The sequence below is a fragment of the Curcuma longa genome, chromosome 8, assembly GCF_044706935.1.
Source record: "Curcuma longa cultivar G26 ecotype Majalengka, Jawa Barat chromosome 8, ITB_CL_G26_1.1, whole genome shotgun sequence".
In the NCBI taxonomy this organism is placed as follows: domain Eukaryota; kingdom Viridiplantae; phylum Streptophyta; class Magnoliopsida; order Zingiberales; family Zingiberaceae; genus Curcuma; species Curcuma longa.
Window position 1 is genome coordinate 481,918 of NC_133868.1, and position 25,763 is coordinate 507,680.

The window sequence follows — 25,763 nt, forward strand, 5'->3', positions numbered from 1 at the left end:
TATCATTATAGAAACTTTTCGAACTTTATCAATGGAGGAATGTCTTGCGAAGGATGATTGATGTCGATCAGTCTCTAGGATATAATTGAGTTGGTTATGATAGAATAGACTTGTTGAAATAAGTAAAGGTCGAATCTCGGTGAAACTAAAATAATATTCTCCTCGTTATGATCAACTGTAGCTTTTCGATTTATATCCTCATAAATATTCATGGGATCGACCATATAGAGCCGCTAGGGTGACATATTTAAACTGAAGTAGATGACGACGATTAGAACTATAACGGTATAATAATCACGAGAGAAAAAAATTAAATGATAAAACACATAGTAAAAAAATTATATATATAATATAATTTTATTATAGTAATAAAAAATTTATATAATTTTTTTATTTTTTTCTGTCCTCTATTTGTTTTTTTCTCGTCCAGTTTAGCCGGGATGAATTTTTCTCTCAAAATTATCCGCATAACTTTCTTCAGCAGCTGTAAATTTTTGATAAAGTAAATTGAGAAAAAAATTTCATGATTCACCCCTCGAAGTAAACGGGTTAGTGAATTGCATCTTACATTTGAAATCCATCTTCTTCCTTTGCTCCCCAAATTAAAATCCATCGTCGGATATTCAACGTGTATTTTCCCTTCGTTCTTGGGCTCCAGCCGATCCTCCGCCCCGCTGTAGAACAACAGAAACCCTAGAAATGAGAAAGCATCGAAACGGTTCCACTGCTCAGGAAGAGGAAGATCGAGCCGCTCGCCGAAAGAAATCCAAGCGGCAAGAGGAGGAGGAGGAGGAGGAGGAGCACGAGACTGGCAGCGAGGATGATTCTAGTGGCTCCGATGGGGAGAGCCATCGATCAAAGAGGAAGGGAAGGCGACACCATAGCTCGAAGAGAGAGCACAGAAGGAGGGATCGCTCTTCGGGTAGAGAATCCGAGCATTCAGCTTCGTCCGATTCCTGTTCGGAATACGACACCGAGGAGTCCGAAAGTCAGTCAGAGTCGGAGACATCTAAGAGCGAGGATGCGGCAAGGCGGAGGAGGAGACGAGAGAAGCGGAAGCGACAGGAGAGGGAGTACGAGGAGCGCAAGCGAAGAAAGGAGAAGGATAGGAGGAAGAGGAGAAAAATGGAGAAGGAAGAGAAGAGGAAAAAGAGAAAGGATAAGAAAAAGGAGAAGGAGTCAGTCAAAACAGGGGCAGTAACAAATTCGTGGGGAAAATATGGCATTATCAAAGAAGTTGACATGTGGTTAGTACTTCCTTAGTGCACTGCCTTCTTTTTATCCATTCAATATTTCCCTTTAGTTCGTGACACCAGTGATCTTTGCAATTTTTTTGCCCACGTGAGCTAACAGCGACTAAATTCCTATATGGTTTTACATTAACATGATATACTGCTTACCTAGTCAGTTTATTCTAGTGAATATGATTGTAGTACCTTTTCGTGTGATGGTTTGATGACATTCATGCATCCACAACTCAAAAGATTTAGTATTATAATGAAATGAAGGCAGACAATGATCTCCACTGGGTGAAGGGAAGATGCACAGTGTCAGTTCATTTACTGCTTCGATGCAATTAGTTCGTCTGTGATCAATTATTCTTTTTTTAAAACTTTATTCCAGGAATAAACGACCTGAGTTTACTGCTTGGCTAGCTGAAGTGAAACAGGTATTTGTTTTCCAACAGAAATGTTGTAAATAGAAAAGCTTGACCTTTTTGCATTGTAAGTGGGGCTTCTTTGGGATAACACTGCTAAAAGTTGGTTGTTTTTACCATTGTACTGTTTAGTTGTCATGTATTTTCAGTTGCTGGAAACTTATTTATTATAGTTTTTGGTTATATATTCTTGAGCATAAACTCAAAATGAAGGTTAGTGCATCTACCAAATGTCTATCCCTTAGGTTTCTATTCTAGTGATTTTTAGACTGTTGTGGCTTCTGAGAAGATGGATTCAATTTTATGAGCAATTGTGAAATGTTGAATTTCATTCCTGGTGCTTCTATTAAACTGTTATTAAATGACAGCATTAGGGTTTGAGGACATATTTTCTCATGTTAAGGGCAGATCTTACACATCTTGTTTTTGAAGTTCCTCTGATGAAAAATGTGTTGCAGCTTTTAATGTGTTTGACTAATATGCACAAAACCTACCTTTGAGCAGTTGAATTAAGTTTAGTTCTAGGTTCTTTTGCTCATCAGCCCCATCAGTTGGTACTTGATTATGTCTACCTTCATTTTCCCTCTGATTAATTACTCTATTTGACAACAATCAATCAGTTTCTTGATAACTTCAGGATACTTCATCAAATATTCTCTCCTTTTTTATCAAAAAATAAAAGCAACTATGTTCTAAAATAATGTTAGTTTATTTTTTCCTCATTTAGTGGTTTCTGGCGAAGGAGAGCTTTGACGCAATGGTAAAGTTGCTGTCGTGTGACCTAGAGGTCACTGATTCGAGTCTCGAAAACAACCTCTTGCAAAATAGAGTAAGATTGTGTACAATAAATCCTTTTCCGGGATCCTGCATTGGCGGGAACTTCATGCGCCAGACTATTTTTTTTTATTTTGTGGTTTATGGCTATTAATGTGTTAATTACACTTGTCAATCTAATAGATTATTTAATTGAAGGAAACTAATGTCCTTTAAATGTTTAAGCTAGTTGATTCTTTATGTATCAATATCTAGATTTTAATTACATGCACATTATCTTTCTTTCAAAGTTCTTAGTGTGTTCATTATTCTGGATTATATTGTATTACATTTCGAGTCCCAAACTGTAGTCTAAAGCTAGTGCTTATTGACCATTATTTAATATTTTAATGTTTATAATTATGGAATTCTAGGTTAATCTGGAAATGCTATCTAATCGGGAAGAGAAGCAAATGTTCAAGGAGTAAGTTATGCACAATGTGTTCCAAAACATCATGCTTAAGAAGATGCATAAAGTGCTTTTGGCTATGATTTTAGTTTTTGATATTGTTTTTTCATCTCTTAATAGGTTTATGGAGGACCATAATACAGCTACATTTCCATCAAAAAAGTAAGGATTACCTAAACACTCATAGGCATTCAAATTTTATTCCAAGCTGCTTTGTTTAAGGATATTTCTTTCTGTTATTATTATTATTTTCTTTTATGTTGCCAATGAATTAATATCTGATATTGATTTCTTCAACATTCTTGATTTTTCATCTTGTTGACCTTTTATCCTCATGTTAATGTTTCAAGTTATGGGTTTGTGTTGTTGGTTTAATAAGAAACTGCATACATTGTGGTTTCGCTCGATGACAGGAAAAGTTCTCATTTGGAGAAGCTACCAACAATGATTTAGAAGGATGCTCTCAGTTACCATTCTCTGGTGTCTACTGGAATACACTTCTTCCAGCCTTGCAAGTGTTTCAGCTTCTATCTTTGTTTTGAATCTGAAGCTCAGTGCACATTTTATGGCTCTGTTTACTCAGAATTTTATAATTCTCTCTATTACTTTCTTAGATAGGCATGTGGGGTCTGGCAAATATAAATTCTTTGGTGGTCTTTGGTTTGACATCCTGTGATTGGATTATCATAGGTCTTCTTTTGAGGATATGATGTTCATTAGGATCATCTATTCCAATTGATTTCTGATAACTCTACATATTTTTTTCTTTATTTATTTGCCTATGGTTCTTTATGGATGGTCTTATGATGACAGTTTAACAGTGCATTAGGAAGAAAATACCTTTTATGATGTTGGGTATATGGGTTACCCTTTACAGCCTTTGGGAGAAAGCCATCCACTCAAATGACATTCGTTCCTAATTCATTTGAACTCATCAATGTAATTTTAATTCTTTTTTTTTCAAACTGTACACACTTGTAAAACACTTGTGCTCCTCTCTTTCATTGTAGTTATAATTTATCAACTCTGGTAATTATGACTTGTTTTACCATTTAATACTGCATATCAATCACCTTGAAAAATATGCTCCTAGTTTCAAAGACCTTATAACATGACTAAGCTTGTTCTAGTGGAATTATAGATAATTATTTGCAAATGCCTGATATTTGGTAGATATCTTTTGCTAATGAATTTATTGTTTTTTCTCTTCTTACTATATTGTTCAGATACTATAACTTAGATGCCTATCATCGGCGTAAGATGGAAAAAGAGATGAAAAAAGGACCACAAAAGGTTCAAGAAATAGAGCGCTCAGTTTTTGATGATGAAGAACAGCGTAGGTCTGTATTTGATAGTTCTGTTTTTAATCAGATTGTGAGCTATTAACTATCTCACTTTTTTCACCTCTATTATAATCCAAGCCAATCTTAACGTTGATTTTTTTTTTCTTGATTGCTGATCTTGATTGTAAATGCCAATTACAAATATTTAAGCTGAAAAGTCACTTTGTAGGGTTTAAAGTATGGTCTGTGCTAGGGTTTCAATCTCCCACCAGAACAGTACCACTTTGGTACCATATTGTGCTGACACTTGACATGCTTTGACATGTTTAATATGTTTTCATATCAACTGAAATGAATTTTAATTTTAAATCCCCTTTCACTAAACTTGTAAAAATTAAATTGAAACAATAATTTTGGAGCAAGAAGTTGCAAAAATGTAACAAACTTATCAATTATACTTCCTTAATGTCAAAATGATTGTTATGAATGTGGGGAATTTGTTTTTGTAGCATCTTAGGGAGATTAATTTCATATTTTTTTTGAAATTCATATTAAATATTGTTCCCGGACATGTTGTATGGGAACACATTTTTTTTTCGTAAATATATTTTGGTTAACCATTTGGATTGGACTTGAACTAACACAATTCAAATTAGAATAAGTATATGCAAAGTTATTAACACTGCATTGATAAGCAAACTGGGAAAGCTTTAGGTCACTGATTGTTAATTGGCCTAATTGCATATCGAACTGATCATAACAAATATAAATATAACTAATTTTTAGTGCTTAAATAATAAATGTTAATACAGAACTAAAAATAAACAATTCAAATAATACCTATAAAAAATGCCATGACTAACAATTAGATATTAAACAATTTAATAACTATACACTATTAATTGAAAAAAAACCCTAAAGGATGATGGAAAGAGAACCTCACTATAGCTTGGAGTTGTTGAAAGTTAGAATTTGAAAATTTGTTAGTTGTTGGCACTAATAGCAACTTAGCAATGACATTTTGTTGGAGGAGATGATTAAAGAAAAGGAAGAGATGATTAAAGAAAAGGAAAGAAGAAGACAAACAACTAGAGGTTGGATAGGACAACATAAGGTTGGATAAGAGAGTAGTCAGCCACCAGACCACCAACAACCATTATACTCCTAAGCCACCAAGAAATGGACAATGAGATAGGAGATTTATGGGCACCAAACAATAGTGGCCAACTGCTAGAACTTTTGGGGATGACAACATTGGCGATAACGTGAGGAAACAAAATTAACAGTAGATAGAGGAAAGAAGAGATTTTATGTGGATGGCTGTTGGATGTGGTGTTGGTGATGACAGGAGAAGAATGACAAGAGAAAAATGAGTAGACGAGACGTTGTCAGTGTTTAGAACTAGCAGGGAAAGAGCAAGGAAGAGGAAATGAGGATGCCACATTGTGGAGGATATTGCATCTGGGGCTTATTAGGGTTTTGGGTCTAACAACAAAATTGGGCCAGTTTTTTTGAGTTGATAAAAATTGGCCAGTTGAATTGGTTTTTTATTGATTAAATTGCATGTTTGATCCAATTAACCAATTGGGTTGATCTGGTTTGAGTTTAATAATATGGTTATATGTGCGTAATATATATACGATACAATTTCTTTGACTTTGGTGCAAGGTTCAAAATCTCGAGCTGTGTTAAAATTTTGATCATTAATGGGAATGATACTATTTCGATATCGTGCCGATGTTTCGATACATGGTGCTAGGGATTGGAGTTGAAAAAGGAAAGACATTGTTTGTGCCTAACATGGTTTTGAATGTTGTACTATGCCGGTTGAAATGATTGAAACATATCATTTTGATAAATTATTGAAATTCGATACAACTCCACATAGACAATATCTCCTTCCTCCAATCTATAATTTGTCACTAACACCATGCATCATAGCATCGACATGATACTGGATTAGTATTTTTCCTTTCAAAGACTGAAACTATGACACGGTTAAAGATTTTGAATCTTAGTGCTGATTGGTATCAAGTATCGACGATTCACTGGAACCATATGTTTCAATCATTTCGCCTAACACAATTTGAGATTTCAAACCGTGCTCTGGTGTCTTTTCTACTGTTGGTGTTTCGGCTAGTGCATCTCTTCTCATTGTCCTATTTTAAAAATGTTTTATCTCCTTGTGATTGATAGGTTAATCAAAGGATGGGTCATGAGAAAAGAACTTCTTGTCTTGGTTCATAGGAAGGGATATTGCAAGATGATTCTGGGAAGAGAATCTTTTGTCTTGGTTTTGTATGGTACTAGTTAAGATATGTCTCAGTTGTACTATCCAAATCATGTTGGCATGAGTGACATTGTGATATTCACCTGTGCAGGCGCAATATTTGTTTAGGTCAAGTATCAAAGTGATACATTTTGGCTGTGTTGATCATTAGGATCTCATTAAAACCATGCTTCTTCGTTTCATTAACTATACTTCTAAAGGATGTAATGACATAACAGATTCTGTCATTTTAAAGATTTTCTCTCTATTTTTAGCTGCAAATTTAGAGTTTAATTTGTTTCACTGTTTCCTGGAACATCTTAGGCATAAATTTCATTTGTTAATGAAAAAGAGACGTGTCTGGTTATTGCTTTGTTGTTAAGGTCATTTGTTTCTGAAGTGTTTTTTTCCCCAAAAGTTTTTGTTCCAATGTTCATGTAGCATTCTGAATTTAGTACATTTTGCATCATCCTCAAGGGGTTTCTTTTCTGATTCATATATGAGGATTAAACTGTTGATGGTCCTACAATTGTGGTAAAGAAGCTTATTTGTCAAGTTCTACCAACTCTCCAAAATGTTGTTCATGCAGAATTGAATTACTAAGGGAGCGTGAAAGACAAAAGGAAGAACAAGTGGAAGCTTTAAAACGTTCAATGCAGGGTGGAATGGTTAGAAAATTTTCTATTGCTTTCCTTTTTTCTGTAACAAAATTTGGCCCTTTGACCTCTACATGCAGTTAATTTTGCTTCTTTTGATATCATGTGCATATCAGTTTCTTTTGATTCCACCACAACGTTGACACTAAGGGATGTTTGTTCTCTTTTACATTAAAGAATGTAACCAAATGCCCTTTTCCACTATATTTGCTGCATCACAAGCAACGTCTAAAAGTTAGGAAAGATCCTGTGGGGATTAATGGATTGTTGAGTTATTATTTATGCCTGTGATCTGGGCATATTCTCAGTTTGTTTTGATTTTGCAGGATTAAGTATGATACTCTTCCTGCTCTATTTGAAAATGTAGTTTCTCCTGTCTATTAATAGGTCAGAGTGTTCACACAATCATGATTGACCAATTAGGGAATGAAAAGACATCACACCATAGCTTATGGTTAGTCTCCTATCAAGAATGGGTATTGAACACCTCTGTGTTTGGTGCAAGATTTTCGATAATGTTTGGTTGAGGATGGAGTTTGGCTGTGAGTCATACTCTAGTCATTATGTAGTTGGAGATTATATACTCATGCAACTTCCAAAATTTATGAAGACCCTGCAGCTTTTATCCTCACATCTCACGAATGTTTGAAACATACTGCTTCCATGTGTTATCTAGATGCAATACATCACATCAAGTGTCTTGATTTCTTCCTTTTCTTCATCTTTTTTTCTAAGAGTTTATCTATATGGTTAACCTCTTACTAATCCTCTAGATTCTCACAATCTTTTCATGTTCAAATTTTGTGGCTAAGAGTGAATGTGGGCTTTTTGATGCTATGCAGTTCTTAATCTGGTAATGGTAACATTAAATATTATGGTCTCAATTAAGAATAGAAGTTATGAATACTTTTTCTCTCCCTTATAGCGTTGTTTTAGCATGAAATCAAGTATCTAGCCATTTGGTGGCATTCTTGACAAGCAGTGCCAATTATCTTTTTGAAGAGGTTGTTCAACAATAGTGTTGGTTGAATGCAAAGAATCTAAGAAATTTCTCTATTTCTATTTTATGATGAACCTCTTTAATTGAATTTAAGTACAAAAACCCTCTTTAATATGAACTTATTAAGGGTCAGCCTAGGTTCTTCCATAGCATCGCATTTTACAAGCAATTCTTTCAATTGATTTTGGTATTGCATTGTACTTAATGAGGACTACTTTAGAGGGTTTATTAATCTATAGATGTTGAAATAAATTATTCGAAGTCTCATCACAAACAATGTTTGGTAGATGGTTTCACTAATCATTCTAAGTTGACTTGAATATTGTTTATTTTTTAGAAGCTCCAACAAACTTCATTTTGTGCTCGTCAATGGTCAACCATCTGATAATAGTCAAAAGGATCATTTATCGCTAATCAATAAGGAATATATTTTGATCTAATTTTTAAAAGTAGGGCTTCAACTCTAACATGTTAACGAGATGCCCTTTGTATTCATGCTTGTATTCAAGAAACAAGCCTCCATCTTTCCAAAACATGAGATGTTGTTAATGTGGATTATGATGGAGTTGTCAATGGGTTGTATCCATGTTAAGCATGACTGGTACTTTTGATAGCATATCTTAGCCCATGCTAGGCTCGATTTGGTCATTTAGCCTAGCCCAACTAAAGGAAATATTTTAATATAGAAAGTATTTTCTTAATTTTGATTTATATGATTTAAGAGTGCCATTCAATGTTAAGAAGATACACATTAATATGAATGCAATAATTAATGTACACATTCTCCTTATTTTAGTGTGTTCAACATTTCTAAATGCCGACAAAATGCTATTTTTGTTGTTATAGATGTCCATGATCTTTAGAATCTAATGTTAAACTAGGGGGGATGATTGATAGTCGATTTAATAGCCTTGACATTTCACAAAAAGATAGACCCTTGAATGTGGTCAGTAGATTTAGTTGGTTGTAGGTAAAAGGTGTGCTGAATTTAGGGCTTAGATATATCGCCCTTGAAAATTTAGGATCAAAGCTAAAGGACGAAAGGTGGCTAGAGGGCTGGGGGTTGAATAGCCTCTTTTAAAGCTTCTACAATAATTAGTTCGCAGTGACAAAAGACAAGAATAGAAACCAAAACACAAGTTGACATGTAAATAACAATAACAATCAAGTCTTTATCCAATTAAGTAGAGTTGACTATATGGACCTTCCTATGCCATTGATTCAATCCTTTATTATATCTTCATTTATATTTAAATAAATTTTATTCTGTTTTATCATTGCTGACTAAATCTTCTTTGGTATCTCTTCCTCTATTAATCTACATACTTGTTATGGTCTCACAAGCAAAAATAAGTAGAAATGTAAATAACCAAAATAATAAAAAGAACAACTCAAATCCCATGATTTACATGGTTTGATAGCTCCAATTCCTACTTCATGGTCTATGATTAATTTTCTTCTCCTTGAAACTCTTTTGGAGGTAGAGAAATCTATTACAATAGCCTTCTTTACAAGAGAAAGGACTTAAACAAAAATTTACAATGAGAGTAACAAAATAAGGTGGATACAAGGGAATTTAACATAGGACCAACACTTTGAATCTTACAATTCCTAATCTTCAAGTTCCTATTTATAGCCTTCGACCAAGTCTTCACTCAGCCTTTAAGATATTTTGTTCTGTTGTGTTTCAATTGATTATGTTGTGCTTCTAGTCGATTGATCTTTATTGCACAACTACTTTACCGGTCACTTTAGTCCATTTTTTGATCTCATCAGTCGATTGAGCTTTGTTACATTGTAGCTTCTGGATTGCTGTTGTAATGCTTTGTTCCTTTGTAACCATTCAATTGTTATATAAGGTGATTATATAACAAACAACTGTCTTTAGTTGACTCAAAATACACTGCATGGTATGAGTCAACTCCTTAGTCTACTCGAACATCAGTCGATTGAAAAACACATTAAATACTAACTAAGCCACTTCTAAGGTAATAGTCCGAGCCTAATCTAACCTTTGATTAGCCAATAATTATATATATTCTCATACTTATCTTTGCATAAATAAATTCCATTAAGAGTCTAAAGTATATCTTTCTCTAGGACTTTGCTAAGAAGTCTTGCTTATGGGTCTTCCTCTTTTGCCAAACATCCAATCAACCTTTACTTGTCACCACCTCCATTATTGCACCTACAATATTTATGTCAAGTGTCTTGTGCTTGTACACTTGAGACACTTCATTGATAGTCAATACATCTTAACTTAAGCTTTTGTCTAAACATTAAAACTTGTTGCACCAACACAAAACATGCCATGATGTAATCTTAAGGCTCCATCCACTATGATCCTTCATCATTGTTAGATTATAGTTGAAGAAGATGAGGAATTAAGAAGGCAAACATGAGAGAAAATGATGAGAAATAATATAGAGATGTGATAGAAAATAAGGAATTGGATTTGCATTTGGATGCTTGAGATGGAGGGGTACCTATAGGATATTTAATTATATATAAATATTTATTCTTTGATTTGTAAAGGGAAAGTCTAAATTATCCTTATTATTTATTTTTTAATAAAAAATAGGGCATTTGAGGAATTCATGCACAAAGGGAGAAATGGCCTTGACTTGGGCTTCGGATGTGCCTTGTATATGACCCAAGTGTTATCCCAATGTCACTAAGGTTTCTGGCCAAGCATATCTTGTGTGTTGAGCTTGTTTGGTTAACATCATACTAAGTATAGTGTAGGTCAAGTTGTGCACAATTCAACTTCTTTAATACCACTAGTTGAGGATGAACATTGATGTTTCATGATATTCTAGATGGGTGGATATTATTTGAGTAATTTGTATGTATCATTTTGCTTTATCAATTCATTAAATACCGGCTATAGATTATTAAAATTGATTTTAAGTTTCTATAGACCTAGTATCTCTATCTCTTTAAATAATGGTTATTGGTTCCTTTCATCATCTTAGATGTAGAAATTGACGATTAGTGAGTGTAATTAGAGCTATTTGACAAGAATTTTATTATGACATAGATTTTTTGAACTTGGGTAGGTGAAGTGTATTTTATTTGAGAAAAATTAACTGATATTAATAATAAACTACTCAACAAAATAAACTATTTTTTTTAAAAGAGGTTATAATACAATAATTCAAATAATTGTCGTGTTTTAATTTTGATAAACAATTTGATTTTCACACTATGAGCTTTTGGACAATGGTTGGCAACCTTGTTTTGATGAGTCAACCAAGTTGGATCATGATTAATAGTTGCTAATTTAATTTTGGGTGATATCTTGGCCATGTTCTTGAATATCATAAAAAAACTAAAAAAAAAGATAGAATTAGTTTGATTTTGTTGTTAACCACTCAAATCAAGTGATAAATAAGAGTTCTCCTTCATATCTTGTTTTAGTTGACAGCAGTTGCAGAGAATAAATCAAAGAGATATGCAACAAAGAGAAGAACTATATAAGGATAGGATTTCTTCATTTAACTATGGTGCCATTACTTTATGAAACTCCAAAGTGTTTGAGAAGAAGCTAACAATTTTGTTAATGTACCCATTCATGTCTAGGAGGAAGAAAAAGATCCCCTTCATGACGAGGGATGATGAGGAGTTGATTGGAGTTAAATAATAAAATTTATTTTTTATTCTCATTAAAGTAAAAGGAAAGGGAGCCTTAGTGCAACGGTAAAATTGTTCGTTTTACTTGGTGGTTATGGGTTCAAGTTGCGGATATAGCTTATTGTAATGTAAGGTAAGATTACATATAATAGACCAAAATGTGGTCCGATCTTTCCTCGGGACCTCACATTGGTAAGAGCTTTGCGCACCAAGTTGTCTTTATTTTTCTTATCAAAGTAAAAAAAATTTATTTCTTGGTGAATTTCATAATATAGATTGTATACAATAACAACAACTATGTCTTATTCCACTAAGTGAGGTCAGTTATATGGATCCTTGTATGCCATTGGGCTTTATCTCCTACTATATCATCATTTATATTTAAATAAATTTCCATCTTATTTTATTGTTACTAATCAAGTCTTTTTTGGTCTTCCTTTTTCTTGTTCGATATGCACATTTATCATAGTTTCATATCGCTAAATATGCACATTTATTATAGTTTTACATCACTTAACTAAAATATTTATTGGTTGTCTAAGTGCATGTCCGTATTATTTTAAACTTGTCTCTTAGAGTTTTCTCTCAATAGATGCAATCTTGATAAATTTTTCTCTAATATTTTCATTTTTTAGCTTGTACATCCTTGTAATAACATAGATTATATAAGGTTGTAAATTATATTGAATAGGCAATAAGTATAATTGTTAATAAATAATAAGGTAATGACCAATGGGACGATAATGTATTAATTATTAAGTAATAGGTAATGAATATATTACCATTACAATAATCAAAACCTTATCCCATTAGGCGGGGTCGGCTATATGAATTCTTTTATGCCATTAGATTCTATCATCTACTATATTATCATTTATATTTAAATAAATTTTATCTTATTTTATTGTTGTTAATCAAGTCTTTTTTGATTTTTCTCTTTCTCGTTTGATGTGTACATTTGTCATAGTTTCATATCGCTTAATTTGAACATTTATTGGTCGTTTAAGTATATGTCTATACCATCTTAAATGTGTCTCCTAGAGTTTTCCCTCAATAGATATAATCCCAACTCTTTCTAATATTCTCATTTCTTATCCTGTTCGTCCTCATATGGCCGCACATCTACCTTTAACATTATCATCTTTGTAACTTTTATCTTCTGCTCATATGCTTGAGTCATCATCTAATATTTAACTCTATATAACATAGCAGGTTTAACCATCGTTTTATAGAATTTTTCTTTTAAGTTTTAGAGGTATTTTACGATCACATGGGACATCTGATGCTCTTCTTCATTTCAACCATCCTGTATGTATTCTATGTAAGACATCTCTCTCAATCCTTGAATATATTCTTTTGCTAAAAGGTATTATATAATGAATATATTACTATTATTACTATTAAAACGTACTAAATTTAATTTTATGATTTGTTGTAGTGGGCAATAAACATTTGATAATAGTAGTAATATTATAAAATACTTATATTATTAATGTTTGATTACTATTCTAAATCATAATATCATCATTAGTGTTGAATAGTTATAAATAATAATAAGATAATTAATGACTTGAATAATTCACAAATAATAATATCATGAAATATATTTTCGTTTGTATTCATATAAACAATAGTTACATCATCAAGTTTACAAATAAGATTATTTTTCAATTATGTATTATGTTGTAATATTTGATTATATAATATAGTTTTTTTATATTTATGATAACATCAATTTATTTGTTCTTTTATTTTTTTTATTTTAATTTTTTTCATCAATTCTAATCTCATTGATCTACTTACTTGAAAGGGTTTTGATAGTGCATTTTTATAATTTTCTATAAAGATCCCAACCTTGGTTGACTTTTTTTTTTCATTCTCTTGTTACGTTATGTTTTGTGAGAGGGAAATTGATGAGAAATACAATGGGCTTTGTTGGTTTCAATGAGGCAAAAAAAAAAAAGTGACAAGAGAGAGAAGCTTCTTTTTTTATTAGTACGATGGGTAACATGTTAATGGAAATCAAGGATATGATATCCTCCATATAGTTTGTGAATGAAAGTGGACTATTAGATGCCCCTCACACTCTGATTGTTATGAATGACACCTTATGTTTGCTTGGCACAACTACCTTTTGATCCATGCTTGCAATTCTTGATTGGGTATTTGATCCGTCACTTTCCCTTATGTTGATTCATCTATTGCCCTTCATGTCATCTTCGATTGTTCATCACCTCCATCTCTAACAAATTTGTCTTCCTACACCTCTTCCTCCAATTACATGGACTATCTCCTATTGTTCCCCTTCTGCAATATTGCTCTCCTTGCCGCACCACTGTTAGTTGAGGGAGGAACACTTTGTGTGGGGTACATGCAACCTAAATTTGTCTTTATTCACTTTCTCACTTTTTGCTAGTTGGGGGAGGAACACTTTGTGGGGGGTACATACGACCCTAATCTTGTCTTTATTCACTTTCTACAACCACCTTCGGAGAAAGCAATCATGATGGACAAGTGACTTTTCCTTTGCATGTTGCAATCATGTGAAAATCCAACAACATAACCAATTTGTAATTGTTGCTTCCCTCCTAACGCAAGACCTTGATCTCCCTTCTACAAGATCTAGTCATTAAGTAACCCTAGGGCCACCCTTTTTTCACTTCCTATGAGCAACGATATTTGCTAGAAGCTCGCCTATTACTAGGTTGCAATACTCCTTGCTCCCTTCATTGTTGTGGCCACAAGTGAACCACTCATTAATGCCTTCCTCTAGATCTTCTCTCCCTAGAGGCATCTAACTAGCCATGTCACTCGCCATTTGACTCGACTTGAATTGGTTTGCATTGTGCTTGACATGCCATTTATTAATGAGCCATGTCATGTTGTGTTTGATCCATTTCTTAACAAGTCATAGTGGGCCTAGCTTGGTTTGTGGGTTAGTTTGAGCACGGTAGTGGCTCAATTCACATGCTATGTCAACTTGAACCTGGGCTATGCTGGGCGTGATTGGTGTGCCGATCCTAGTTTGAAAAAATAATGAAAAAAATCGAAAGTCTATTTTTAAAAATAGAACAAATAATATTATTTAGTAAAAGATGAAAGAATATTTATGCTTATCATATAGTTGTGTATCTTCCAATGAAACATTCTTAGACTAAAGTGAGGATTCTTCTTTAGTTGGAAGTAATCATTTTTTATGGATCTTATTTTTTACATCTTTATATTTTTAATGTTATGTTTTTATTTTTTATTTTTTCCCTATTTTATGATTTTAATTTTTTCTGATTTTAAAAATATTTTTTTGGTTTTTAAATTATTCATTTATTTTAATTTTTAAATATTTTTGGGCTTGGACTTATTGACTTGATTTGACATCTACTCTCCTCAATGTTTTCCTTCCTCCATATACCACTAGGGCTTCGGGGTGTTGTGCTCTTCCTTGATGCCTGGCCCTCCTTAAATCGCGACCATCGTGATTTTCTCGCCGCCGGACGCGGGATCGCCAGAAGATTGCGATGGCGTCCGTTTTGGCAGAATTGCACCGCGAGAAGAAATCTCGCGTGCGGGCATGTGGTCGAGCACAGTGAACCGAAGGAAGAAGGGAAAGAACCGGACTGGGTTTAGGTTTAGGGTTTATTGTAGCGAATTGGTCCGGTCACTATAGCAAACTAGATCGGTATTGTAGCAAATCGGATTTAATAGGTTTTAAGGTTTGAATGGTTGTAATTGATCTTAACCATTAGGGTTTAATGTCAATCGTTCATTCCTTTTCGATATCATATCTTATACATTTTATTGGATTTTGGGTCCAATCTAAAACCCCAACCAGAATCCATATACCGATTAACTTGAGTTCGGTTCAAACCAAACCAAGTTAGTTTAAAACTAAATCGTTTGGTTCAATAACTAAACCACCTCCGATTTGATCCAAACTAGTTTTGTTCATTTCGTCTTTACAAGACGAAGCCCCTCATCACTTCTAATTTGCCAAAATATCTTTTATCATAAACCAAACCAATTTGGTTCATTTTGTCTTCGTAAGACGAAGTCCATCATTCTGCCCTTTTTCTGGTCTAATTAAACTTTCTTTCTCTCGAATTGAGAATCAAATTCTTAAATTTATTTTAAGTTTTTCAGAGAAATTTATAGTGCGTGTGACCCAATAGGTTTTCGGTTATATTGGTCGTCCATAATTAATCATTAATTGCGAAACGATCATGAGTGACATCATGATCCCCAATTGATCGAAAAATCAACGATTGATTTCAGGACTATTTCTAAACCCTTCAGCAGCTATAATGAAACGTGCCTCGTTCTTTTCACCGTCTTATACTCGCTTAGTTCAGAACATGGTCTATATGTGTTAGTCCTTGCTAGGCTGACTATGTCACATCTAGCCCAAGTTTGCTTTCTTGTCCTGTGGATTCAAGTTACTCGTACATGTGTCCAAGAGTGTCATACTCTTGACATGTGATGCTTTGGTTAAAGACTTTTAGTAATAATCCTAACAAGCGGCCGCAGGGTATATGTCTCTTTTTACAAAGAGCTATGAATCCTTTGTAGGATATTCAAACACCTTCGGGTACTTCGACTTATACCCAATCATCCCAAGCCCATATCTTCTTGGAGATGTTTGCTTAAGATGTTAAAGTATAAGTCTCCATGACCAAGGTGACTTGAATACCGCAAGTCAAAGGAAACTCGCACTTAAGCTGCACTGACATTTTCATTGACATAGAACCATATGAAGTCTTATGACAGGTCACTCCAATGAACTAGTTATCTTTAACTAACATCCACGTTTAACTCTTAACATCCAATGTCTTCCGTCAGTGAGAACAGTTGCTTGGCAAACCAAGGAGTTTAAAACGTGCTAGTCTCAACAGCATTGATGACGTCTACGTTCATCAATTCATCGACTAGGGATAATTTTGATACATTCATAATTGCACATATAGAGATACTCACTAGTTGTGATCCAATCATAAATTCTCTTATGCTATGAATCGTATCGCGGACATTCAGTAAATAAGTTTAAGATCCAATCAAACACATGAAAAATATGCACTTAAGTAGTGAATTTTTATTTATTCAATAAATAGTACAATCGTAAGGTGATTGCCTTAGAACACCTCTCAAATATAACACCACTGACAACTGCAACAATGATCATCTCCTCCATCTTTCCTTGCCTACTTATGGCTACGAGCTATGCTGTCTGGAAACTTGGAGACGAGAAATGGGAAACGCGGAAACGGAAACGGGGAAACGACAATAATGAAGTTTCCAGATTTTGGAAACGTACAAGAACCCCCTTCGTCTTCTTCGTCGCACCCACCGTTCCACCAGCCGTCCGCTCTCATGCAGCGTGCGCAGCAGCTACGCCCCCTTCCGCCGTGCCCGAGCATTGCAATCCCCCTGCATCGCCGCTACCACCGCTCTTCCCGCCTCCGTCGGTGCTGATCCCGCCTCCGCACCGCCGTATATCGCCGCCATCACCCCGATGGCGTACTCCCGCCCCCTCCCTGTCATCTTTTCTACTGCTCCGGCTAGCGCTGGTGCTGTCGCGGGGTGGCTCTGCACCTCCGCGACGCCGTCCGGGACCGTGCAGAGGAGCTTTAGCGCTGCCAGCGCCCGCTCTGCGGTCGCGCCGCTTGGCCCCGACGCCGCTTCGGCCTCCATTGGCCGTTTCTTGTAAGTGGAAACGTTTCCCAGCGTTTCGGAAACGGGGACGGCAGTCTAAACGCCGTTTCCAGACAGCGTAGGCTACGAGCCTTGCTTGCTAGCCACTGTCAGCCTTGCCTCGACCACTCATGTTGTCCCATGCTACCTGCTTACCTCGTCTTCCACCACATTGTAGATCACAATCCCTTCACTTGCTGAAATCTGGCACAAGCCTGTGGATTTGGTCTAAGCTTTATTATATGTGTAAATAACAAGTCTGTACCAATCTAATACAAGATTTGTGATCCAATTCCAATTCCTATTTTAAAGAAAAACCAACAAGACAAATTGGGTTCCAGTACAACATGAATCCAGATTCAGGACAAGGTAGACCTGTAAATTTACAGGAAAAATTCTACCAATTATTGAAGCTCAGTAACTTTGAAATTACTTTTGCTGAAATCGTTGGCCACTTTAAAATTTTGCATTTCTTATTTTTCTCAGTTCTTGCGTATCATGGTATATGTTTCATAAAGAATAACTACATTATGTTATGATCAGTTTGCTCTACGTTAACCATCAACCATCATGAAACAGAATATTTAGCATTGAGTCTCATTTATCATCATAGCTGTTACCTTGTATTGTACCAAAATTCAATTTAGATTCGTGTCTAATGGTGTAGGAGAATTCATATAGCCAACCCCACTTGGGGGATAAAGGTTTGATTGTAGTTGTTGTATAGGCTTTAATAGGAAACTGATCTTTAGAAATATGAGGCTTGGTATTTCAATGCAACAATTCTATAGAAATCCTAGCATCCATTTGGTGCTGCTGCGAACCTCATTCCATTGTGCTGTGAGGACTAACTGTGTGGATAGGTTAGAGGCCAAACACTTGGACAGGAGTTTTTCACAATGAGGAATGATTTATTTCAAAGTTGAAGTATATCTTAGTTGTTCTAATTTATAAGTTGGCGAAATCATGGAGATAAAAATTTTAAATCCCGTGTGCATCTCTGGTTGCCATCCCAACGATCCGATATCTTGTTGATAAGGATGTTCTTTCATTAATTGGAGTTGTTGTGGGTAATCTGGTAAGAATTGATCTCGTTATTGTTTTGGGACCGAGAGATAAAGTTTGCTAGTTAGTGTATACTTGTGAATCTTGAGAAGCCTCTGCTGCAGGTCTTCAAGTAGAGGCTAGAGGGAAGTTCTTTCAATCTATTGCCTATGAAAACTAGCCTAACTTTTGTTATTACTGTGGGAGGGTGGGGCATAGACGAGGTGACTATTCCTGGAAGAAGCAAAACTTCTTATTCTCGTGTTTTCTGCTGGGTAATGTTTCAGCTGGGTTTTGAAGGAGATGCTATGATGGAGGTGAAGAACTGGGGCAAGACTGAAGAGTTGGATTTGGTCGTGGATCCATGTTCTTGGAGGTAGGAAGGAAGAAGCAAGCTGCTGATGTACACTGTGGGGCAGATGAGGGGGTTTCAACTAGGTAGCTCAGTATTGTCAGTGCCGGCCTCACCTAATGTGATAAAGTTTGGTTGTTGTTGTTATAGCTCAGTATTATCAATGAGTATGTTCAGGTTATGCAGATTCTTAAAGAGATTACCGAGGAGGGGGGAATCTTGAGGTTTTGATCCTGTGGCCTTTCATGCTGTGCCTGACTTAGGCAACTATGTGCACAATGTGGAGGCAGTGGTTGGCAAAGTGTGATGCTATCAACAGAGTATAGTAAAATCATTTGTGGACTCGAATCATGAAGATGAGGGGATGGTGAATTTGAATTGTCAATGGACAATCAAAGTAGTAGACGGGGATGTGCCTAAAAACAGGATAAATAAAGGTCCTTGCTTCCCTCAAGGTAATACAGAGCGAAGAGAAGGAAATTCACTAGCCTGTTTGTGGTGAAGCAATTGACGTGGGCTTTAAGGAAGTGCTTCACATTAAAAAGACTCGCTACTAAAAAAGTGTATATTAATAAAAAATGTAATTAAAATTTGATACTAAAAGTAATAATAATTTAGTTATTAGCATGGCATATAGTATCGAACTGCACCAATTGACATGGGGAGAATTTGTTATTCTTCTCGTCGATTAGTATGACATCAGATTCGACATACCAAACAAAGGAGAGATTACTGGAGACAAAATAGGAAATAGAGGGATGATGGGTAGGTGGCGACGAGCATGCTGCGACAGGAGGCATAGGTGGGTGGCGTGCATGTGTTGAGTGTTGCAGGAGAGGAATCGAGAAAACTTAACAAAGTGGCAAGAGAAAAGGAGTAATTAAATAATAATTGTTAACTTTTGCAAAAACAATTTTCATTTAATTAAATACAATTGAAGTTGGTGATGGTATATAAAAACTTGGTTCAACTTTAATTGATTCAAATCCAGCCTTATATACCATGTTCACTTGAGTTCCATCTAACCCTACTTCGGATTTCACTTGATCTTAAAACTCAAAATATTAGTTTAACATAATTAGTATAATAGAAATTAAAAAGTTATATTTAAAATATAACAAAAAATTAAATAGGATAAAAGTTGTTATCTAACATTGACAAAGATATTTTTTTTCGTGTTTTAACTTTTATGACATTAGAAAATTGCCAAATAAGTGATTGGAAAATTAGGTTTCAATGAGATCGTCTCAAACTTTTCTCCTCCTATGTGTCTTCTCTCAACTATGGTTCGAGCATTAAGAAACAACTATAGTTTTACATGAAACTTTAATTTCAAAAATTTTTTAAGTAAAAAATAATTTATTTATTTATTTATACTATTTTTTATTAATGTCATTTAATATATATGAAGATTGCAATAGATAGGTGTGCATTAAATAGTTATATTGTTTTTTCAAAGAATTCTATGGGCTTAAATTTGGAGGTATAAAATATTCTCATTTTCAAATTTAATTTTATTGAAAAAAATCTTAAATTCAAAAAGTTCAAATTAGATTGAGTTGAATTTCATATTTTAGAAATTATATACTTATAAAATTAAATAGATTTAATTACAAGATCAAATATCTAATTTAAGTTTAAAATTTAATATTTATATTCTAAAATTTAAATTTTTTTATATCTCTTGTTCATCCATTATGATAATTGTAGTTACATGAATGAAATAAAATCAAATTAAAATTAAAGATAGTATTTTTAATTATTTCATTGAATTAAGTGTTTTATATAGGTTATTTTTATCAAAGAAAATATAACAAACAAAAAGATAGTTAATGTTAAAGTTTGTTTGTAAATAAATTCCAAACACAGTTATATTAAAGCCATAAAAGTCTTTCGAGTGTTTAAATTTAAAAAATCATGTAGGGCAACTAGAGGGGGGGGGGGGGGGGGGGGGGGGGGAGGGGTGAATAGAAAAGCATGTAGATCTTTGTGATCATTCCATCAATCGTTTGCTTTTCTATAAAATTGTTAGTATACATTGGAATTAGAAAAATAAATGGAACAAAATAGAAAAGTACAAGTATATAGAAAGGAAACCATTTTGTGCGGTTCACATCTCAATTTCTACTCCACGACCTATGACCCTTTGGTGGGTCAACTTCGATAACATTAATATCTTTTCTTCTTTCTAACACCTTCCAGATGCGGAGAAATCTCATATAGTTCATATAAACACACAAAGTATAATAAAAATAACCAAATAATAAATTATAATGCGATAATAAAAAATGTTATAAAAAATCATCATAGATCACTTTTTTTTTATAAATTATTATAGATTTGTTTAAGTAGGTCCTCGAATGCAGCAACACTCTGTGAAATCGAAAACGATCAATTATGTTGAAATCTCCAAGAAATTGGCTTATATAAAGCCTCTATGTTTCTAGTTGACTAACTTGCTTCCTAATTGACCAAAATCATCCATGCAAACTGCCTCGTACGGATCTGGACCTATTTTGTTGTAAATTCAAGATCTGTTCTTCTGTTGCCATTTTGGTTGACCAGATTATCACTTTTGGTTGACTAACTTACCATATTTGGTCTACTAGATTGGATAAAATTCATGACCAAATTGGCCAACTAAATTGCTCCTTTTGGTTGACCAAAATGTCAATTATGGTCGACTAGATGAGATGAAATTCAAGCTCTACTAACCTTCTCTTGCAATTTTAGCCACTAAATTATCGCTTTTGGTTAACTAATCATTTTGGTTGACTACAATTGTAATTCCAGGCAAATTATATTTATCTTAATTTTCGTACAGTGAGGTTCAAACTTGTGACCTCTTGCATAAGAGGCTTGCTTTCTACCGATTGAGCTTGATAATTTATTGCTCAAATATATAATTTTTTAACTTCAAACATATTGTTTGGACTTTAACCTTGCTTGGTATTTCAACAAACTAAGATTTTTCGTGCTAAGAAACTCCTCGTCTCTATAAGTTCACCTATTGCTTAGTCTTATCACTAGGACTTCCACTTGTCTAAAGTTTACTTCCTCACTTATCTAGACTTCATTGCTCTGAAACTTCCATGCTTGCTTAAAAGTTCACTCCTTCAGGATTTCCTCACTTGCATATACTTCGTTCCTCTAGAATATTTACACCTATCTAGAGTTCACTCTTATAGGACTTCCTCATTTGCTTAGAGTTCACTCTTCTAGGATTTCCACACTTGCCTAGGACTTTTATACTTGCCACACATTCGATTATCTTTGACCCATTTGGATTTCTTTGACTATCAAATATGTAGTCAACCTTGATCTATTTGACATCATCTACTACAACTTAATATATTGTTCAAACATGAAAACCTTAGACCACGATCAAACTTTGACCAAGTTGGCAAACCATGACTAGCGGTTGATTGCACCAACAAATCATTCCCTAATTTATAGAGGAATAGAGAAGGTTTTATTTCCTAATTACTCATTCTAGTGTTTTACTTGCCAAAGTTAAATAAATTATAAGTGTAAATCATTACTAAACGGAAGTAGTATATACGTTAAATGTGATTAAAGTTTAGAAAACTTGATCTGGATGCAAGTTGTTTTGACTTTGAAGACGGAGTTGATTAAGTTAATTTACAAATATAAACAAAAGAACAAACATGTATTAACAATCTAATTTATTATTAAGTAAACAATTAATTTCAATAAAAAATTAAAAGATATAACTTATACTAAGTCAAATAATCATTAATAATTCAATTAAATAAGTATTGAAATTGTACAAGCACAACATATATTAAAACTAATATTAAATCTTGGCACTCGTAGTTAAAACCAATGTTTAAAATTTCATGCCTTAATGGGCGTAATTTATTGTTCCGTCCATCGATTGGCATGCCACCGACACTAGCACGCCCACGCGAAGCTCCACGCGAGGCCCTCGTGACTCGTGGTCCACGACTACATGGAGGCCCCACGCAAGGACTCACGGTCGCGCAGAGGTCTCGTGTGAGACCGCGGCGGTTGCGCGAGGCCACTGAGTTTTTTTTTCATTTTTTAATTGTCAATTTTTTTCTTTTTTATTTTTTAATGGTTAATTCTTTCTCCTTTCTCCCCATATTTTAATTTATTTTTTTATTCTTTTCATCCTTAAACCCATGGAAAAAATTATTTTTTTCTTTATTCCTTTTCTCCTTAAATACATGGAAAAAAATTTCCTCCTTAAATTGATTTAAATAAATTTAATTTAATTTAAATCTACTTAATCTTAATCATTATGTCTAGATTTTAATTAATCCTAAATTGACTTTTACTCAATCTTAATTTTTAAAATATTAGTTTAATCTAATAGTAAGCATTTATAATATCAAATATTATAATAATATTTTTAATTAATATATTTTATATTTAAAAAAGTATCAAAACTATATTAGCACGACACAATATGATATCGAAACTATATTGTTCCGATCATAAATTGAAACTCCGATATGACTCGAAATTTTAAACTATGATTAAAACTATTAATAATAATATCAAAATTGGATTAGTCATTAAATGTTGCATTAGCGACAACTTATGATAGAATTATTGGATCCCTCATTAAATGTAACATTAGTGTAACTTTTTGTTAATTTACTATCTAGACCAAAAACAAAATCTACTTTTGTCAATAGTTACAAATCTTGTGACAATTTTTCTTCACATGTGATAATTATATTCACAAATTTTTCAAAAGTAGACAAAAAATACATTCTAGTGATAATTATTTAATATTAATTGTAACTAAAATTTTATTTTTATAATGTTCATTTTCAATGAAATCCTTATTCTGGAACACAAGGGGGGATGGACAGAAAGGCTAGCTCAAACTTCCTCTTTCAGATGTTTAGAAACAAGTGTTGCTTAGTAGTAGTTGAGGAGACTCATTTTAATGATTGTTCTGTGGAAGAGTTGGCTAAGGGAGCTGGGTAGTGACTAGTGGAGATTGGGTTCCACATTTGGTGGCTGGTTGGATTCTTCTATTCTTCTGCAAGGGGAGGTAGCCTTTAATATTGTGTTTCAAGGCAGGCATTATATTTCTGCACTGATGCAAACACTGGTGTATAAGGATAGACTGCGATTTTTAAAGCATCTTAAACTTGACGGTGTTCCATGGTTGATTGATTGGGACAACAGCTGTGTTTATAGAATAATAAGAGAGGTGGTAAATACCTTTTATTTTAACAGATTTGTTTCTGGTTTTTTAAGCTTTGTGCTGAGGCTGACTAGAAAGGGTTGGGGTTTGTTGGGCCAAGGTTCACTTGGTTAACAATAGAAGGGTTAAGGACATTTTTGGGTAGACTTGACAGGTTCTATGCTAATGGTAGCTGGCTGAGGTTTTATGAATCCATTCATGTTTTACATCTGCAGACAATCGCTTCCAATCATTGCCTCGTGTTAAGGAAATTAGGTGTAGTTGGGGTTAAAGAGTTATTTATGAGTACTATTGGAGGGAATATTCTAGGCTCGCTGAGGTAGTTAAAAGTCTACTGGAAGTATTGTCACAACTTGAGAGTTGAAGATGTTGATAGCAGGCTGTTTGGAGATTTAAATTTCCTAATTTAAAACCTTTAATTTACATTTTTGAACTTATATCCTAATTTCAAACTGCATCTATATTATTATTATGAAATCTTATTGTTAATAAAGTATTGAATATTTATTGATACTCAAATTAATAAATTATATCAATAATTACTAAATGATATTGTATCACATTAATAATGGGTATAATATTTCATTATTAGTGAAAAATAAATAATAATATATAACAACAACAATTACAATATAACAATAACTAGAACAACATTGCCATAAATAACTCCAAATGGGGAACGCAATCAAAGGATGCTGGACATCTGGATTGGCCGCTGTATGCGCTTCCCGATTTACCCTGGTAGTCATGGGAAACCTACCATAGCTGGGATTATCATTTTTTTTATATAGGTTTATTGGAGAGTAGTGTTAATAGCCTCTTAGAAAATAGATAATAATATTTTCCCTCTGCTGATCAATGCTATCCATCTTCATGGACATCTATGATGATTTACCAGGTGCCTAGCCAAGAACTGGACATAAAATTCATTTCAAATGCAAACAATTTCTTAAACCTAAGCTACTGAGAAATTTTGGTGATATTCCTGAGATTTTATTTCTAATTATTTTTTAGGCTCAAGCAATGAAGGAGCAATCTCGCCTAAAGGAAGAAATGATGTATCAGTATAAGTTGGGTAATTATGAGGTGAGTTTTTTTTTCCTGCATGTGACCGTTCAAATATTTGAACACCTACACCGAATAGTAATTTTTTAAAATTCAATTTTAATCTAATTGTTCCAGGCTGCAGCTGCTATTCAGAGAAGATTGGATCCTGATGTTGCAATGTAAGGTCATGTTTTGGGACAGCAACAACGACGACAACAAAAATCATGTTTTGGAAAGCAAAAAGAATTCTACGTAAAACTTAAGAATGTTGATATCCTTTTGAGTTTTCCTATTTTCGTGTGATACTGCAGATTTATGTGTGTTGCATATGATGGTATGCTGTTGGAACTTTTCATTGCATTTTAAAACTTTGATCCAATTCATTCTGATCAGATGACGCGAATGATTGCTTGAAACACTAGGAGTCATCTATCAAAAATTTGATCCATCCAAGTCAATAGAAAATAGATCATGACCGTGAATCTAGATCTGAGCATTTGGATCGGATTTAGATCAAGTTTAGCGTTGGATCAGATCTAGGTTTATTATCATCGTTGATGCAAATTTGATCAAGTGGTTGAGATTAAGTTGAAAATGCTACAATGTTTGGGATCGCGTTTTAAAAGGTGTGAGAATAGAGCAAGTGCCATCCATCTTCTCTTTCGATCATCACTAGAGCTTATCCTGGATCATCTACAAAGGTGGGATTTTT

At 34.0% G+C, this 25,763-nt stretch overlaps 1 protein-coding gene across 1 annotated transcript; it reads left to right on the forward strand.

The window, feature by feature from the left end:
- The first annotated feature begins 622 nt into the window (after window positions 1-622).
- On the forward strand, window positions 623-25,406 carry LOC141833538 (uncharacterized). The gene is made up of 8 exons (XM_074721013.1): window positions 623-1,247; window positions 1,624-1,669; window positions 2,845-2,894; window positions 3,000-3,041; window positions 4,106-4,219; window positions 7,021-7,099; window positions 25,019-25,090; window positions 25,187-25,406. Exons 1-8 carry the CDS (start codon window positions 700-702, stop codon window positions 25,232-25,234), a joined length of 999 nt encoding a protein of 332 aa, XP_074577114.1. The 5' UTR covers window positions 623-699; the 3' UTR covers window positions 25,235-25,406.
- The last annotated feature ends 357 nt before the right edge of the window (window positions 25,407-25,763 follow it).